An 18,031-nucleotide genomic window follows, 5' to 3' on the forward strand; every position below is an offset into this window, starting at 1 on the left:
CTCACCTCTTTACAATAGGTATTATGTAGTAATAAAACAAACCATTGTGTTAGATTATAACTCGCCTGTTCTGGAGCACAGCAAATATTCCTATCACTGCTAATGCCTGTTCCTCCCTCCCTTCCCCTTAGGAAAGCAGGAATAAGACTAATAATTTGTGCAACTTATTCTGCATACCCTGTGAGCTTTGTCTGAGGCTGGGGTATGTCTGAATCCAAGGGAAGAAAGAACTCAGGGCTCTTCGCATTTACTTGGAGGCTGCCAGCAGGTACTGTTTTATCCTCCATCTCCTGACCAGACAAAGTTGTGATCAGTCTTTCCCCAAGGACTGGGGGAAAAAGGGGAGGAATAATTAAGCCTAGAGGAAGGGCTTTCGAAGGGCGGGGCTAAGGTCAAGCAAGGAGAACCCTTTAAATAAAGGCCCCCCGCTGGCTGCCCAGGAGTGTCCCTTCTACCTCCTGCGAGTGTGTCCACCTGTGAGAGCCAAGGAGCCCGAGCCAGAGGGACACGATGGAGCCCGAGGAGTACAGAGAGAGAGGTGAGCATCCTGGCCCCCTTCCCACAGCCAGCAGCAGGAACTGCTTTAGATTTTGAGGTGTCATTTGACTGGGAAGTAGAATTAATTGCCTTCTGAGAGCTGGCTGCTGCAAAATTTCTCTTGAGAAAGGAATGTGGGATCAGAGTTTAAAGCTTTTTCTCAACCACTTTCATTCTACCTCTCACATATCCACTCTCATACGCTCTCACATACGTCCACACTATCATATCATGCTTTTCCTTTTTACTTTCCTGCAAAATAGAGAAGTTAGATTCCTGATCCACTAAATGGGAAAAGGGGGATTGATTGTTTGTATTCTGAAATAGAAAAAAATAAATAAATCCCTAAGCAGTCACTGCAAAATCTTTTTTTGCTTAATGTTCATTTCTCTATGTGTGAATCTATTAGTAGGGCTCTTTCAGTTAGTCATTCATTTTGTAAATACTGAGTGAGTACCTACTATGTATCAAGCCTGTGTGGTGAGCAAAACCAAATGGTTACCCTGTTTTCAGGCATGGCTCTCCAAAGAGGGGAGGTAGGTTACTGCTTACAGTTTCTCTCCCTATAAGTTTTTATATCCTCAGGTCACTGGCAGGTTACATTGCCTGAGATTCCTTTGCTATAAGGTGTTGTCCTGTGTTAAAATTCCAGTTTTCCTTTCTCCTCTACCCAGACATAACTCACCAAGTGGCTGTCAGCCTTTAGACTTTAGTGTGCGTTAGCTTCTATCATTGCTTTCCAAAGGCACTTTTAGCTGACGGCAGGGTCCTGTGGACATTTATCCTGGGAGTGGAACCCAAATATATTTCATTCTGTCCCTGGACAAGTAGAGGGCTAGGTCCAGGGCTCTCAGGCCTCTGGTGGGGTGCGGCTGCAGTCACGAGAGACATCGGGTTGTGGGAGGGTGGGAGGAGAGCAAACAGGAGGAAAGGCACTGAAGTAAGTCCCTCTTTGTCTCCTTCACTGTTTTGTGTGGGGGCTAAGCCTGCTCGTAAGACTTTTGCATGAGCTGGTGCAGAGGGAGGAAGTCAGGTTCCCTCTCCTCTTCTCTATTTTATTTTTTGCTGGAGGAAAAATGAGCCTAAGAAGTACTAAGGAGAATTATAGATATTGAGAGAGACTAACACAGAGACACAGACACAGAAAGGAAGAGAAGGAGGGAGGGTGGGAGGGAAAGAGAGGGAGAGACTGACTCAGACAGACTCAGACAGACTCAGAGGCACTGCAGACTGACACCCTCTCCTAGAGAAATGAAAGGGAAGAAAGAATAAATAATTTGCAGTGGCCTCAGAGTATTTGACTTGGCTGCTTTTCTTCCTTATTCATTTGTTCATTCATTTTTTTTTTTTTAAACTGTTCTAGGTATTGGAGTGCTGGTGGAGGCACAGGGAGGGAGATAAAGTAATTAAGACATGGTCCTGTATTTTCCAAAGATTTCAGGCTAGTGCAGGTTCTTAGTTGGGGCCTATGGTTGTGCTTTAGGGATTCCATGCACCTCAGAAATTATAGAAAATTGTGTGTGTGTGTGTGTGTGTGTGTAAGCATACAGTTTTAATCATATTCTTAAAGAAGTTTCATGGGTTTAAAAAAATATAAGGAATTACTGCTCCATTGAGAATGGTGAATAAATAGATTTTTCATCTTTAATCAGAACCTGGCACAGGAGCTTGCCGTCGGTGCTAACAAAGAATATAGGGTGTGTGGTGCGTGTGTGTGTGAGTGTGTATGTGTAACAATTTTTGGATAGACAGAGCCACAGAGTTCCTGGTGAACCTATAATGTAATGAATTAATGGCAGTCCTGGTTCCGAGAAGAAGAGAAAGGTGGGAAAGATTATCAAGATTGATATGGAGAAGGGAAGGGGGAGAAAAAAAGAAATGCTTTACTTTGGCACTAGAATTTTATGCTTTGGAGATTTTCTCTCTTGTTCATTCATTCACTCACACACTTATTTCTTTATTCTGAAGACAAGGCCTATAGCTGGGGATCAGACCCCTGTCCACCCATGAATCCATCTCCTTCTTCGCCACGTCTCTTGGCCCCAACATGAGGGGGGACAGACACACATTGGCCAGGCCCAGTCAGGGGACATGAGGCTGATTTCTCTGCCTCCCTGGTAGGAAAAGAGATGGTGGATTACATCTATCAGTACCTGAGCACTGTGCGGGAGCGACGGGTGATTCCTGACGTGCGGCCTGGCTACCTACGAGCCCAGCTGCCTGAGAGCGCGCCTGAGGAACCTGACAGCTGGGACAGCATCTTTGGGGACATTGAGCGAATCATCATGCCTGGGGTGAGATACTGTCATCACAAGAGTAATTCTGGACTTCAGGGCATAGGAGGGTGAGCAGTGGGCCTGAAGACAGACCTGGGATGAGCCTTCAGCCACTTGGCTAACATCTAAACCCAACTTCTGGGCATGTCGAGGGCCAGGACTTTGACTAAAATTGGGTTTCTGATGCCGGGTGAGCTGAAGTGTTGGGTGGGGAGCTAGTCTGACAGAAGTGTGGAAATCTAATGGGATGAGGTGAGAAGTGAAAATTGGGAGTGAGGGGAAAGGACAACTGTGGATAGCAAGATGGAGAGAGGAGGCCAGAGATAGTCCCAGAAGCCCCAGTTGGCAGAATCAGGGGCTCTTCTACAGAATTCTGAGACATGCCAAAGGGAAGGAAGAAAGCCGAGAAGACAGCCCCCTGAAGGCACCCTGATGGTCAGGTTGGGTGCCTGGGAAGCCCACTCCTTTCTCCTCTGTGAGGTGGGAACCATGTCCTTTCTTACTAAGTGGAGGTCCTGTGATTGAACTGCTTTTCAGGAGCAGGAAGGGGCTTTCCCTTAGTCATCTATACTTCCAGTGACAAAGGGTACAACCGGGGATGGCCAAGGGCCGGTTTAACAGACAGAAGCTGGCTGATGCACAGGGCTTTAGCTGGGCCCATGGCCATGGGCTGTGATGTCATCCCAGGCCACCAGGGGTGAGGACCTGTGCCCAGGCATTCATACCAAAAGTGCACAGAAGGGCTGCCTTTAATTGAACCTCCATGCAATGCGCAGGGCACTGTACCAGCCGCTTTACAGGCCAGCTCCTTTTGTCCTATAGTGACTCTATGATACCTGTTGTACAGATGAGTAACTGGGGCTCAGAGACATTAATTGTCTTCCCAAAGTCACAGAATTTGTTCTGGCAGATTCAGGATTTTAAAGTAGGCTAGTCTTACTCCAAAGTTTCGGCTCTTTCCCCTACACCAGTATCTCTACCGGTGAGTGACTGAGGACCTTAGAGTGAGCCTGTGCACCCATCGCCGCCCTGCAGCGATGCTCCCACACACAGGCTGCTCCCCTTCTCCCTGCCTGGCGCATGCTGTCCTGAACCCCATGGGTCTAGTAGCTCTTCCAGAGGCCAACTTGAGATTTACTTTAATTATTCCCCCAAAAGCATTGGACTTAGATGTGGCAGAAATATGTCTGGAGGCAAGGGTGAGAAACGACTCACTCAGAAAGTGATGGCAAGTTTGTACCAAGCCAAGTACTCATCTCTCTCTGACCATTGAGCCTACTTTGCATGCACTTTTGAAAATGTTTATATCAGTAAAGCCAGCTCCCCCAAAATATTATCTCGTAGATTTCATTCTGTAAAATGTCATCTGCTGAGGGGCCAGCTGTAATTTGGTAATGAAGCGTAAGCAACTGTCAGAAGAGGCGGAAATGAGCTGATTCAATTGATTGAAAGACATTGCAGCAGTTGCTGGGTGTGTGGTGAAAGAGGCTCATTTCTGGACCCAGAGATCTGTCTGCTTTGATAAAGATTCCTGTGGCTTATCTTATCATGTTTATCTTAGAAGAACAGACAATTGTCTCCTGATAGGATCAGGAGGTGGAAGCTCTTCTCTAGGTTTCCAAAATACTGTCACAAAACACATCCCGATAAGGAGGCCCAATCTTGCGTGTCATCTCGCAGGCTGCACCAGCCTCAGAGTTGACTGAAAGCAGTTGGCCCTTGGCTTTCTCATTTTGGTCAGCATCTCACTGACAACTGGATGAATTCTGCCCTCCCTCCGATCCCTCATGACCTCCTAGGAACAAAGAAGAAAAAACACAAAACTGTCCTTTTGCTTTAGTTCCAACTCTGGTTAGAAAAACCTCATTTATTCTTCATGAGGGAGAGAGGAGTTTGGGCCCAGGAGTCCGACAGCCCTGGGTTTCTGTCTCGACACTGTCGTCTGTCCCTGTGAGGGGTGTGCGATCACGGGAACGCTGCCTCTTTCTCTGTCAGCCCTAATTCTCATCTGTAGAACAGGGATAATGGTAGAACCTACCTCATAGGGGCGCTGAGAGAATTACATAAGACAAATCATGGAGACTGGAAAATACTGTTATTACCTATGACACCTTCTGCCTGATGAAAATCAGAGGAAGAGGTCTGATTTTCTGAGTCAAGTCAGGATATGTGATGCGTCTATCACCAATGATTAGCTCATCGTTAATATTAGTGCTTTACATTTTACAAATATCCTCCCAGGCCGATCCACACAGCAACCCCAGGAGACAGGATTTATTTTTTGATGAGAAACTGAGGATGAGAGAGGTGCAGGAGAAGATGTGGTTTTATGAGGTCTCAATCGTATACAAAATTTAAGATGTTCTTTCAGAAGAAAAATTGAGAATGGATTTCAAAAGAGACCCATGCCAACATGAGACCTTGTTGCTTAAGTTCAGTAAGCTGCCTCATTAGCGTCACAGTAAATCTACAAGGTAACAGAGCTGGTTAGGGGCAGAGGTAGGACTAGAACCTGTCCTTGGGTTTAAATCTCGTGCTGCTTCTACCATACATGCTGTCCAGGACACTGTCCTTGCTCTTGTAGGATAAAAGGAATTTGTGCCCCCTAAATAACTCGATGGTACGCTAAGATGTTAGTAATGAGTTCTCAGCAGGATGAAACATCTAGAAGGAGAGTGTTCTAGAGGCTCAGAGAAGGGACGAAAGGGGGCTGGGGAGCTGGGGAAGGGTGTGTGAAGGAAATGAATATTTAGTAGCTTTCTAAGAATTGACAGGCTTTGGAGGGTTGTGTCTGTATGGGAAGTGCCTTCCTGTCAGGCTTTACATACAGCATTGTTCAAAGACACGATTTCCGAAATGAACAGGTTTGCAGAGCAGTGAGATGAGGCCAGATTAGATCATCAGTGAGGCTGATGGGCTATTGAGGATGCTTCAGAGACCTGTTATGGGTGGGCGGGAGGGTGGGGGGGCTCTCCCTGTCCACTCTGCTTCTCCTTACGTCTATTTTAATCTGAATACAGGCTCAGGGGTTAGCTGGGAGCCTATTGAGCTAAAACTTCTGCCCTTGCCTCTCCTCCCTCCATCCCTACTGGGAAGCGAAGGACAGCTTTGATCGCATTTACACTGACCCTCTGCAGGAGCTATGTGCCCAGAGAGCTCAGCCATCCATAAAACAAAGGGTGCTTTGTGCAAGAAACTGGATGAGACATGCAACCTGTTGTCCCCAGTAGTCTCCCCTTCCTTTTATTACTGGGCAGGGGTGGTGTGGGAACTAATGTGCATATTACCCAGAATCCACAACCCTAATTACTATAGCAATTTGCATTTCACATATTCTCTTCTGGTCTTGGCATGTGTACAAAAGCTTCACTGAAGAACTAGCTTTGAATATGAGAAATGTGGTGGCAAGTGCACCATGAATGTGTCTTATTTTTATGGAGTTGTGTCATTTATTTGTTCTCAAAAATGTCTGCCCATCTCTAGACCGGGAACTTCCCTTTGCCAGGGAGGGTCTCTGGAGGACAAAAGCCTCCTGGACATGGCTCCTGGTGCCACCTGTGTACATGCTCTGCCTCCAGGTGGTACATTGGCAGAGCCCCCATATGCACGCCTACTACCCAGCTCTCACCTCTTGGCCGTCACTGTTGGGAGACATGCTGGCCGATGCCATCAACTGCTTGGGATTCACCTGGGTGAGTAGCAGTAGCTGTAGCTATAATCAGTGGCAATGGGGGACTTAGCAGGAAGTGACATCCTGGGGCAGACATAATTTTTGTCCTGGTCTCTGAACAGGGTTCCAGGTTAAATATTAACAATGGCTACATTCTTTGAACTTAAGCTTTATATAAATTATCTCATCTTCTACTTTAATGTTATGGGATCGTGAGTTTTGGCCCCATTTTTTAAGTGAAGAAATTGAGGCTTATGTAACTTATCTCCTCAAGACCATGCAGCTCAAAAGACAGAGATGAGATTTGGACTGAGATCTGGGTATTGCCACAGTTTGTAACCCTCACTCAACAGTTTGGTGCCTGTGGGTACAACTTCCCCTGTGCTCTTGTCTTTGAGGGGTTGGCGATATGCCCTAAGATTTTCCTTAATAATCCCTTAGGCACCAATCGGCTTTCAATTGTGCCAGAAGCCTCCTAGAATAGCTTTGTATTTTAAGTCCGAATTGTTATGGGGTACGTGTATGGAGGGGGTGGGGCAGTTGGAGATTAGCTATCTTTTCCAGGAAAGAGTGCTTTCTTTCTTAGTCTTAAGACTTCCCCCTGACCTTTATTTAGAATGCCTTCCAGCTGGGTATTTGAAGACATGGGAGCCAAATGGAAGCAATCATTTCTAGGGCTGTTTCTCCATAGAGCCTTGGAGTCACAGGAAAATCCACCTCATGGAGGGTGGCATGAACCTAAAGCCCCAGATTCTTTTCCCTTTATGATTTGGCAGAGGATGGGGTGGGGGTGGGGTACAAGGTCGACACTGATCCCTTCTCCAGGGGGAAGATAGGTAGGTTCCCACTGATACCATGAGGGCCAGGGGAGCACCAGGATGGAGACAGATGACTTTCTGGGGCTGGTGGGGGCATCTTGGTGCCCTGGAACTATCTGGATGAGGTTGCTTTTCCTCTTTCAGGCTTCCAGCCCTGCATGCACGGAGCTAGAGATGAACGTCATGGACTGGCTGGCAAAAATGCTGGGACTCCCAGAGCACTTCCTGCACCACCACCCTGGCAGCCATGGGGGAGGCGTCTTGCAGGTGCCTCCATTGGCAAAGCTCCCCCTAGCATTGGGGCTAACTAGTGAAAGATAAGCCAAACCCTTGCCTGGGCAATTCTCTTGTTCTCCAAAGAGTCTCCCCACGTCCCTCACACCACCACCATCACTGCCACCACCACTGTCATTACCGTCATCATTATCACAATTGACACCACCATCTCCAACACCACCAATAGCTACCACCTCTTCCACAGACACCACTCCCACTATTGCTGCCACTCCCATCTCAACTCCACTTTGTCTACACTGCTGCCACCACCATCTCCCCCTTCCTTTCTCTTTTCTTTAAAAAGATTAAAAAGATTTCTAGGATGAATTGATTCAGTTTTCTTAGTTTATAATCTGACAACCCACCTCCATTGTCCCATTTTACTCCTTATGAGAAGCGGAAAACAGAAGCAAGTAGAAACTTCTTTCCCTCCCTCCTAGGACCCAGAGAACCTTGGCAGTGAGAGAAATCAACAGCATAAATCACTTTATCTTATCCTACAAAGCTATCTTTTGGATGTCTATCAAATGGTAGTTCTTCAAATATTTTGTTGTTGTTGTTAAGAGTAATATAGCACAGGGAGCTTGCTGGGTCCTGCCGTAGTCCATCCACATTGCTACGTGCTTTTGCATCACTGAACCCTGGACATTCATGAGTGCTTGGTTCTGAGAACTTTGAGAACTCCCAAATTCTTGAATTCTACTGTAATGTGTAATTTTCCTGGTTTTAAACATCTATAAAGCAGGGATGATAATATTTGCCTCATACCTCACACCCACAGAAAGGATATGAGGATTAAATGAATTCTTCTATTAAATAAAAATAGACACACTGCCCTGAGATAAGAAGTGGAAAGTTTAATGGGTCCACTTGTTAGCTAAGTGGCTCCCTCTCTCACTTCAACCTTGCAGTAAGATTAAAATCTGAACCTCACAAGAAAGACAGATTACTGCACGTAATGGACATTCTGGGTTGTTAGCAAATAGTTCAAACTTCAGATATTATATCTGGGAGAACATGCTAAATGTCTGCTGTATATGATCTTGCTTTTTATCCAATCATTTCAAGAACCCTATGGATAAATATCACCATCCCCCATTTTGGAGATAAGAGCACTGAAGCTCAGAGAGGTTAAAAACCTGCCCCAGGTCACACAGCTGGTAAGTGGGAGACTGATGATTCAAACCCAGGCCTGTCTGAGTCCAAACCATGCTTTCTCCTGTATCTACCAGCTGTGTGCACTTGGTTTCGTTCTGTACCCTCTCTGAGCATCACTGTCCTCATCAGTAGACAAGAATCACAAGAATTTCAGAGAGGTTTTGTGAGGAACACGTGGGATGACAGAAAGCACTTTGTAAACTATTAACTGCCATACAGATGTAAGGCAGTATTCTTATTACTATTCTGCTGGCTTCCTTGTTATGGAGTAATATCCAGCCACTGAATGTCTTATGGGATCTAGTCCATACCACTCCCTGTGGCCAGGATTTTTATCGAGGGACTATCAGCTGTGGGTCACCTAAGGTTTCAGGAAGCAAAGACATTCAAGACGGAGTGGATGACTGATTCCCGTGAGGTTGCTGAGGTGGCCCCTAGGATTCCCACAGTCATGGCCAGAGCTAAATCCTATCCAAAATCCTCATTTGAGTGATCAATACCCCCACTTCTGGAGGCAGCTAAAGAGATGTGCAGTTAAAGGGATGTGCTCCATTTTATAAATGGAAAAAAAGTCTTCCGTTGGGAAAATATTAGCTCAAGGTCATAGGAATAATTGGCGACAAAATTGAGGTCAAAGTCAGCAGCTTCTCTCATAGGTCAGGACCCTCTCTCTGGGGTATCACTGAGGAAATAAACTCCATTTCCATACCTAATAAATCGAGAGTGCTTTGTTTTAAGCACATTTTATAGGGGGAACAAACGTATCTATAAGCAAACTTTTATCTAGCAGGGGCTAAACATTCTCATTTTGGTCTCTGTGGCCTCTCTGATAAAGATGTTGGTATTAGGTGAAAATTAGCTTTCATTACTTCCCTGGGAAGTGAGGGGGGGTGTACTAGGATTGCACAGGGTGCTGTGAATGGAGAATGCAGAGTAGGACGTAAGCTGGGAGGGAAGGACAGCCCCTTGGGTAGGAACTGTGTGCTTCTTAAGGAATAGCTGTCACACACACACACACACACACACACACACACACACACCTCAGAGGCCTGAGGGAACCTGGCAGGAGAACACAGGGAGAGACTGCCACTGGTCATCCTTCTTCCACTACAGAGCACAGTAAGTGAGTCCACCTTGATCGCCTTGCTGGCAGCAAGAAAGAACAAAATCCTGGAAATGAAAGCGTCTGAGCCAGGGGCAGACGAGTCCTCCCTGAACGCGCGGCTCATTGCCTATGCCTCTGAGCAGGTGAGTTGCCCACCGTATGCCAAGCCTTCAGGTCAGTACTTGGCTTCTGGAGTCAGCCCTTGAGTCATTTTCTTCAAGACATGAGTATGCTGGGGTTCAGGGCAGCTCAGGCCTGAGAATTGTCTCCAGGAACTGTAGGGACAGACACATGTCAAATGTTGTGTTTGATTCCCTGAGTCTGGATTCCACAGTGTCTGGGGCAGGCTCATCCCAGGATGACTCTGCTAACAGGTTTTCACGGCCCTGCTAGGCTCACTCTTCAGTAGAAAAGGCTGGTTTGATTTCTCTGGTGAAGATGAAGTTTCTGCCTGTGGATGACAACTTCTCGCTCCGAGGAGAAGCTCTTCAGAAAGCCATCGAGGAGGACAAAGAGCGGGGCTTGGTGCCTGTCTTTGTAAGTCAGGGTGTGTTCTGAGCTTAGGACGGTAGAGCTTGGAGGGGAGGAAGGAACTTTGGCAGAATTCAGGTAAGTAACATGCTGCAAACAAAAGCAGAAAGGTCCTCAAATACAATGTTTTACAATTTAGGAATTGCTATTCATTGGTGTGTTAGGAAATAAATTTGGGGGGTTAATAATCAGCTTTAAAGAAAAAGAAGAAATGGGATAGAAAATATCAGAGTGCGTTCCTGTAGCTAGAGTATATAGTTCGGTGAAACTTTTATTTCAAATACACATGTATATATGTACTAGGTTACCCTATAAAATGTATTTCTTACTGTGGGTCAAGGTAAAATATAGTGTGAGATACACTATATCTCATACTTTGAGATAGTGGGATGGGTAGGGTAGATAATATCTGTGATTAAATTTTCTTGCAGGCCAAATGTGTCACAGGAGCCTACCTTCCCATGTTAACTTCCTGTATTTTCCTCCAGGTCTGTGCAACACTGGGGACCACTGGGGTCTGTGCATTTGACTGCCTGTCAGAGCTGGGTCCCATCTGTAAGTGTCTGCCCTGTCTAGCTGGAAAGACAAGTAATGACTTCTAGAATGTTCCCTAGGGCAAGAACCTGAAACCAGCTCTGAGGAATTATCTTGCCCTTCCTTGGTTCAGATGGAGAGCATGGGAACAGCCACCGTAGGTCACAAGTATCTTCTCCCAGGCAGCCAGGTCACTGCTCTCACCAGCCGTGTGACCAAGGATTAGAGCTGCCCTCCCTTGCAGCCTGTCCTAGGAGGCGGCAGTGGGAGACCCTCCGGTTTCTCACTCTCTCACTTGTATGTTAAAATCTGCTTAATGCATGGCATGCTGTATCCAAAGCACAGGGGGAAGGAGGCATAGTGAAATATTTTCTAGTCTAGGCTAAGAAAATGAAAAGGGTAAAGTAGGGGAAACTATGGAGGAGATAAAGGCAGGAAAGAAACCAAATGTGATTGTCTAAAATCCCCAAGCAAGAAACCAACTAGGAAAGAGATATTCTCTCTCTAATGTTTGTATTAGATGCATCAACATTGCTCTCTGGGCCAGTGGGCAGTTGGTTTCTGTGCCTGAAAGCTCTAGGTTGAGGCCAAGAGGATGCTGACCTCTGGCGGGAAGGACAAAACCAGGGTGAGGCTCTGTAGGTTCTCCCTTCCGGAGCTGGGGGTGCCACCTTCAGCCCCACTCTCACACCGACACTCTTTCCTCCATCTCCACATGCCTTGACATCTCATTTAGCCAAAGCAGGCCAGCCTTTCCCAGCTCTTCTCTTGTAGCCCATCAGCCAGCTGGCCCAGGTGGGAGACGCCTTGTAGCTGGCTGGTGGCAACCCCCACTCCCACCCCCAGTCGCACCTCCCAGCCAGGTCACGTTTGCCTCTTCAGGTGCCAGGGAGGGTCTGTGGCTCCACATTGATGCTGCCTACGCAGGCACTGCCTTCCTGTGCCCTGAGTTCCGGGGCTTTCTGACCGGCATCGAGTATGCTGATTCCTTCACCTTTAACCCTTCCAAGTGGATGATGGTGCACTTTGACTGCACAGGGTTCTGGTGAGTGTGGCAGCCCAGCCCCCCAGCCCGCGCAAAAGCCTTGCCTCCTCTGGAGAGGCCTCAGCCACTAATGCCCATTTGGAAACCCACAGGGTCAAGGACAAACACAAGCTGCAGCAGACTTTCAGCGTGAACCCCATCTACCTCAGGCATGCCAATTCGGGCGCCGCCACCGACTTCATGGTGAGTGGCCAGGAATGGGCCACCTGGGGGCCTCTGATGGCTGCCTCTGACCCGCAAGGGTCTCCTGTATGTCAGCTCCCTCCCGTCAGAAAGCGGCACACTGTGAGCCCGCCCCCTCATATTGGTACTGTACACCTTTGGTTTCCAGCTGTGCTGAAGTGTATTAAATTAAGCTTTTCTTAGCTCTGGCCTGGGGGATCCTTACTATTTACATTTCTGCATCTAGAAAGTACCGTTATGCTTTTCCTTCCTTCACCTCTAATCCTATGGATTTAGTTTTCAAGTCTGCAAAGACACTCCTAGAAAACAGAAGCCGCTATTTGTGGTGATCCTGGGGGTCTTCACTGCGGCTCTGACCTGTGTCCCAAGTCCCTCTTTTTCACCCAGGTGGCTGCAGCTTTAAATAGATGCATAACCATGTTTAAGATGAGCCAGAAATAGAGCAGCATCCTGGGAGAGAAAATTTAGGGACTTCATCCCTGGGGCCTGGAGCCATCTAAAATCAGGGCTGGGTTTTCTGACTTCAGGGAAACACTCTCTCCCTCTCCCACAGTGAATGGGGCATTGTCTTGCCCTTGGCAGGGCAGACCTGCACAATCTTGAAAGGACACAGAGGAGGCTTGGGTATGCCTTGAGTTAAAGCAGAGCCATGCCACACTTACAATTCCCAATTTCCTGTTCCAACAGAAAATGTCAGCTAGAACCTGCTGGGTCAGCTTGGATTGGTTTTCGAATAGTGGGACAGAGGAGAGGAATAATGGGGGCTATGGATAGTGTGATGAAGAAATAAAAATTAAAATCATCTCTGCCTCTCCTTTAATTTGCTGGTGAAATAGAGTAGCTAATTGACAACCATCTGCAAAAGAGAATGGTTTTAGAGAAGACCCCTATTATCCATTCGTATTCTCTCAGAGTGTCCATCTAACAAGTGGTGGACTTGATGCTTTCCCTGCTAAACAGGGATTTTGTTCCATGTCTGGATTTTGATGCCCTCTGCTGGTAAACAAAAGTCCCCAAGCTGGTCCTCAGCACGAGTGTTTTGCTTGGAAATCAAAAGCTTAGTACTTGATTTAGGAGAAACACTGTCTCTCAACAAAAGGGTAATGTCCCAACAGTGCCCAGGTCAGGAAACGGAGGGTGAAAGGTGAGAGAAGCACGTTTTTGAGGACTTGGCAATCCTATGGACGAGTAGATAAATATTCAATGGGATCAACATTTATTTTTAGTCCAGAGAAATTGTGGCAGAAGCTTTCTGACATTTGAGGAAGAGGTCATCAGAAACCATATTACCCATCAGAATAAATGCAAGTATTTTCATGCCCTGTGCTCTATTTTCAGATCCGAGAAATCAGCTTGATACTGGTTTAAAATTTTTCAGATCTGTGGTGCCTGCATCCTTGAACTTCAAGCTCTGTTGAATTTAGTTACCAGGAACAAAGGTCAATTTTAGTCTAACAGAGACCGAGATGCAGATGATCGTTTGAAATCTGAAAGCTGGAATGATACCTCCTGAGGGCACAGGAATGTCACAGAAAAAAGTTAGGACAAGACAGTGAGATTAAATAATGGTCATCTTGGTTCTAGGCAGAAATACTACTGTGATCGGTAGCTCACAATTTAAACATGTAAATAGGCAACACTTACTGACAAATTTCTGTGAAGCTCTTTGCGTGGGTTCTCCTCGAACCACTTCCCTGAGAGGTGCTGTACATTTTCCGTCTCATGAGGAACCAGGGAGGTAGCACTGCCCAAGGTCACAGCCTGTAAGGAGAAGCCTAGGTCTGCCGGCTCCAGCCTCTGAGCTCTTGACCACTATACTTTACATTTTTTGTTGGGGGGGTGGTAAATAGAAATAGAACTTTATTTTCTGCTATTCAAGGAACTCAGGTTCTTTTAGAGAAAAAAATGCATTGCCCATATGTTGAGTTTCGGCCTGGGATGAAATATTTAAGGCTACCTTTAAAGCAAAGTGTCTTCTCCTTCGTTCAGGGTCACAGACTTGGTTCCCACTTGTCCTTCTCTTGGATAAGGGCCCATTGGCCACCTTCACCCTTGATTTAGTCACATGATGTGGCAGTCTCTGGGTAACTTTCCTTGGCTGTTCCTTAGCAACAGCTTCAGAGTCATGGTGACACCAACCATCCCTGGAGGGCTGGGCAGGCAATGGATGATAAGGCCCAAGAGTGCATGAGGAGGCAGGTGTCCTTGTTTCTAACCACAGGCTCCTCTGTGCTCCTCTGTTCTAGCACTGGCAGATCCCCCTGAGCAGGCGATTTCGCTCGATAAAGCTCTGGTTTGTGATTCGGTCCTTCGGGGTGAAGAATCTTCAAGCGCATGTCAGACACGTACGTACTAGTGCACTCACTATGGGCTGGGCCTGGGCTTGCTTTGTGTTCTCCTGGGGAGGAAGTCTGGTTTCTGCTTTGCAGACCTGCCCAGGGGACCTGAGGCAGGCGGCTCAGGAGTCCAGGCCTATTTGCGGGCTCCTGGGACTCGATTATTCAGGGCGGCCGTCTCTTTGTTAGCTAGAGGAACACTGAGCAGAACATGACACATCAAACAGCAAGAAAGCATTTAGTAGGATGTTTTCCCTGAGAGAGAGCCTGAGACCTTGACAATGAAAAGTTCTTGGGGCAGCAAGTGGAGACTGTTTTAAAGAGGCCATGCAGTGGAGAGAGAAAGGGGTTCTGGGTGAGGTTTGTACCGTGTTTCCTCGAAAGTAAGACAGGGTCTTATATTAAGTTTTGTGCCAAAAGACGCATTAGGGCTTATGTTCTGGGGATGTCATCCTGAAAAATCAATGCTAGGGCTTATTTTCCGGTTAGGTCTTATTTTCAGGGAAACACGGTAGTAACTTGTTTCCTCATGGTCAGAGGCATGATTAGCTAAACCTCTTGCCTTCTCTTGAAATACAGTAGCAGGTGTGAGAATCAGGTGATAGAAATTACTTAGCAAATATTTTATTGAAATTCTTCTGAATACCTGGAGATATTTTAGGAAATGAAACAAAAGGCAAGTTCTGTTCTTGTTTAGTTAATACTCCTTTGTTAAAAAATACAGGAAAAATTTTTAAATGAACTCCAGTGAAAGATTAATATGATACAAAGCTTTAACATTTTTTTATCATATTAAATACACATAACAAAATTTACAACTTTAACCATTTTTTTTTTTTTTTTTTAAGATTTTATTGGGGAAGGGGAATAGGACTTTATTGGGGAACAGTGTGTACTTCCAGGACTTTTTTCCAAGTCAAGTTGTTGTCCTTTCAGTCTTAGTTGTGGAGAGCACAGCTCAGCTCCAGGTCCAGTTGCCGTTGCTAGTTGCAGGGGGCACAGCCCACCATCCCTTGTGGGAGTTGAACTGGCAACCTTGTGGTTGAAAGGACGCGTTCCAACCAACTGAGCCATCCGGGAGTGCAGTGGCAGCTCAGCTCATCTCAAAGTGCCATGTTCAATCTTAGTTGCAGGGGGTGCTACCCACCATTCCTGGTCCACTGGCCCATGTGGGAATCGAACCGGCAGCCTTCGGAGTTAGGAGCATGGAGCTCCAACTGCCTGAGCCACCGGGCCGGCCCAACTTTCACCATTTTTAAGTGTACAATTAAGTGACCTTAGTGCACTACCAATGTGTGCAACCATCACTACTATCTATTTCCAGAACTTTTCCCACCATCCCAAGCAGAAGCTCTGTACCCATTAAGTGGGTGCCAAGCCTCTCCACGGTGTACATGGGGATGATGTATAAAATATGCTCTTTGTAGAACGTCAGTAAAAAGGAGATGAAAGGACATGTGAGGTGAAAAGGTTTGAGAGGCAAGGGAAAGATGTAGGCTTCGGATGGGGGCAGAGCTGTTAACAGCCCACATGGTGCCTTTATGTTCAGTAGAAACAAGCTGCAACCCTTACGAGGCACCTAGATGGGAGCATAGAGCATGGCCTGGGTTTGGGCCCTCGCCTGTCCCCTTGGCTGGTCAAGAAGCTGTGAGGCCAGGATATGAGGCCAGATTGCACTGATTGCAAAAAGCATAGCTTCTGGTTCTGGGAATGAGTTGAAAGAGGGTCCTGAGACATGAGTTCTCAAGGTGGATTTGAAGTGATAAGAAATAGGGAGCCATTTGGAGATTTTCCAGCTTGGGATATGAGCAAACTCAAACAGAGAAGAAAATTTGGTAGAAGCCATTCAGATCTCAATGGTTCAAAGTTGTCCTGGTTTAAACCCATTTAGCAGTGTGAACGTTTATGCGTGGTTGTCCCCTGCCTATTAATCTCAGTTCTCTATTTACAATTCTAGGGGACTGAAATGGCTAAATATTTTGAATCTCTGGTCAGAAATGATCCTTTCTTTGAAATTCCTGCCAAGAGGCACCTTGGCCTGGTGGTTTTTCGTCTAAAGGTAATGCCATCTTCTGTGACTGGGAATGACGTTATCTGGGAACATAAATGCTAGGCGTCTGGGGATATTTCTAGGGGATACGATACAGACTTCTCTTTATCCTTCAAACAGGGTCCTAATTGTCTCACGGAAAGTGTTTTAAAGGAAATAGCTAAAGCTGGCCGTCTCTTCCTCATCCCGGCCACTATCCAGGACAAGTTGATCATCCGCTTCACGGTGACATCCCAGTTCACTACCAAGGATGATATCCAGAGAGACTGGCATCTCATTCGAGATGCTGCCACTCTCATCCTGAGTCAGCATTGTACTTCCCAACCGAGCCCTCAGATCGGGAGCCTCATTCCCCCAGCCAGGGGCCCCAGCTGGACGTCCCTTCAGTCTTCCTGTGGGGCAGAAGATGACCCGGCCCAGGCCAGGAAGGTCATCAGGCAGCCTCAGCGTGTGGGAGCCAGTCCTGTGAGAAGGGAAGACGGCTGCCATCTTGAAACCCTGCTGGACCCTCTTGATGACTGCTTTTCAGAAGAGGCCCCAGATGTCACCAAGCATAAGCTGTCCTCCTTCCTGTTCAATTATTTGTCGGTGCGGAGTAAGAAGAAGGCAGTGCGTTCCCTTAGTTGCAACAGCGTGCCCGTGAGTGCTCAGAAGTCACTGCCCACGGATGGCTCTGTGAAGAATGGGGGCTCCTCCCAGGTCAGAATCTTCTCTAGGTTTCCAGAAGAGATGATGCTGCTGAAGAAAAGTGCCTTCAGAAAACTAATTAAGTTCTACAGTGTCCCCAGCTTTCCTGAATGCGGCTCTCAGTGTGGGTTCCAGCTGCCCTGCTGCCCTCTGCAGGCAATGGTTTAGACCTGGTGTTGCAGCCAGGGCCCATGGTTGTGTTTCAGGGAGTCTCTGAATCCCTCAAAATTGTATGCTGAATTTGTGTGCTTATGTATATGTGCATTTTTCTCAGGAGACAGTGCATAATTTTTATCAGATTCTCATAGGGGTTCATGGCCCATGGCAGGATACAAATGGAGAGTCGAAGCCAGCATGGTCCAGAAGCTTCCAGCAGTCTGGTCAGAGAGAAAGGGCCCCGGGTAGTGTACTGATAGCAGCTTCTGTGGCTCAGCTTGTGATATGAAATACAATATAGAAATAAATTGTGTTTGTCTCTGAAAAAAGCATATTCTGTGTGACTTAATTGACCACTGAAATATTGATTAATTAACCAGAGCATATCCTGGAGCCTAAATGCATGTTTAGGATTATGGATTCTGCTTTACAGGATGCTGAAGATTTGAATTTGACTGTGGAAAAAAGAGTTTGGAGGAGCCCTCGGTGTGAAATATGCAGGCAGCCTGAGTCAGGCACTGTGGCCCCAGGCACTGAGGCCCCAGGTCACACAGCTTATAAGTGGGCAAACCCAGGTCTCTTTGTTTTCAATACAGCCCACGCTGTTTCCACCATTCTGTACCGTTCAAGGTTGTACTTAATCAGAAGCTGTCAATCTAGTGGGCCTCT

The 18,031-nt window shown here is 46.7% G+C and overlaps 1 protein-coding gene across 1 annotated transcript; it reads left to right on the top strand.

Annotated features, from left to right (window-relative positions):
- Positions 1–338: 338 nt before the first annotated feature.
- Positions 339–17,709, top strand: HDC (histidine decarboxylase). Its single transcript, XM_019730621.2, has 12 exons — positions 339–538; positions 2,659–2,831; positions 6,392–6,505; positions 7,446–7,568; positions 9,849–9,983; positions 10,234–10,377; positions 10,860–10,926; positions 11,788–11,950; positions 12,043–12,133; positions 14,380–14,478; positions 16,427–16,528; positions 16,640–17,709. The coding sequence occupies exons 1-12, from the start codon at positions 511–513 to the stop codon at positions 17,372–17,374; spliced, it is 1,974 nt and encodes a 657-aa protein (XP_019586180.2). The 5' UTR covers positions 339–510; the 3' UTR covers positions 17,375–17,709.
- Positions 17,710–18,031: the final 322 nt, after the last annotated feature.

This window comes from Rhinolophus sinicus, linkage group LG03 (genome assembly GCF_036562045.2).
Source record: "Rhinolophus sinicus isolate RSC01 linkage group LG03, ASM3656204v1, whole genome shotgun sequence".
Taxonomy (NCBI): Eukaryota; Metazoa; Chordata; class Mammalia; order Chiroptera; family Rhinolophidae; genus Rhinolophus; species Rhinolophus sinicus.

Excerpts from the sequence above, each read along its gene's own strand:
- HDC (XM_019730621.2), top strand. The coding sequence starts at position 511 with ATGGAGCCCGAGGAGTACAGAGAGAGAG. Across the intron at positions 539-2,658 it reads CGAGGAGTACAGAGAGAGAG|GAAAAGAGATGGTGGATTAC; the intron begins GTGAGCATCCTG and ends CCTCCCTGGTAG. Across the intron at positions 10,927-11,787 it reads GTCAGAGCTGGGTCCCATCT|GTGCCAGGGAGGGTCTGTGG; the intron begins GTAAGTGTCTGC and ends TTGCCTCTTCAG.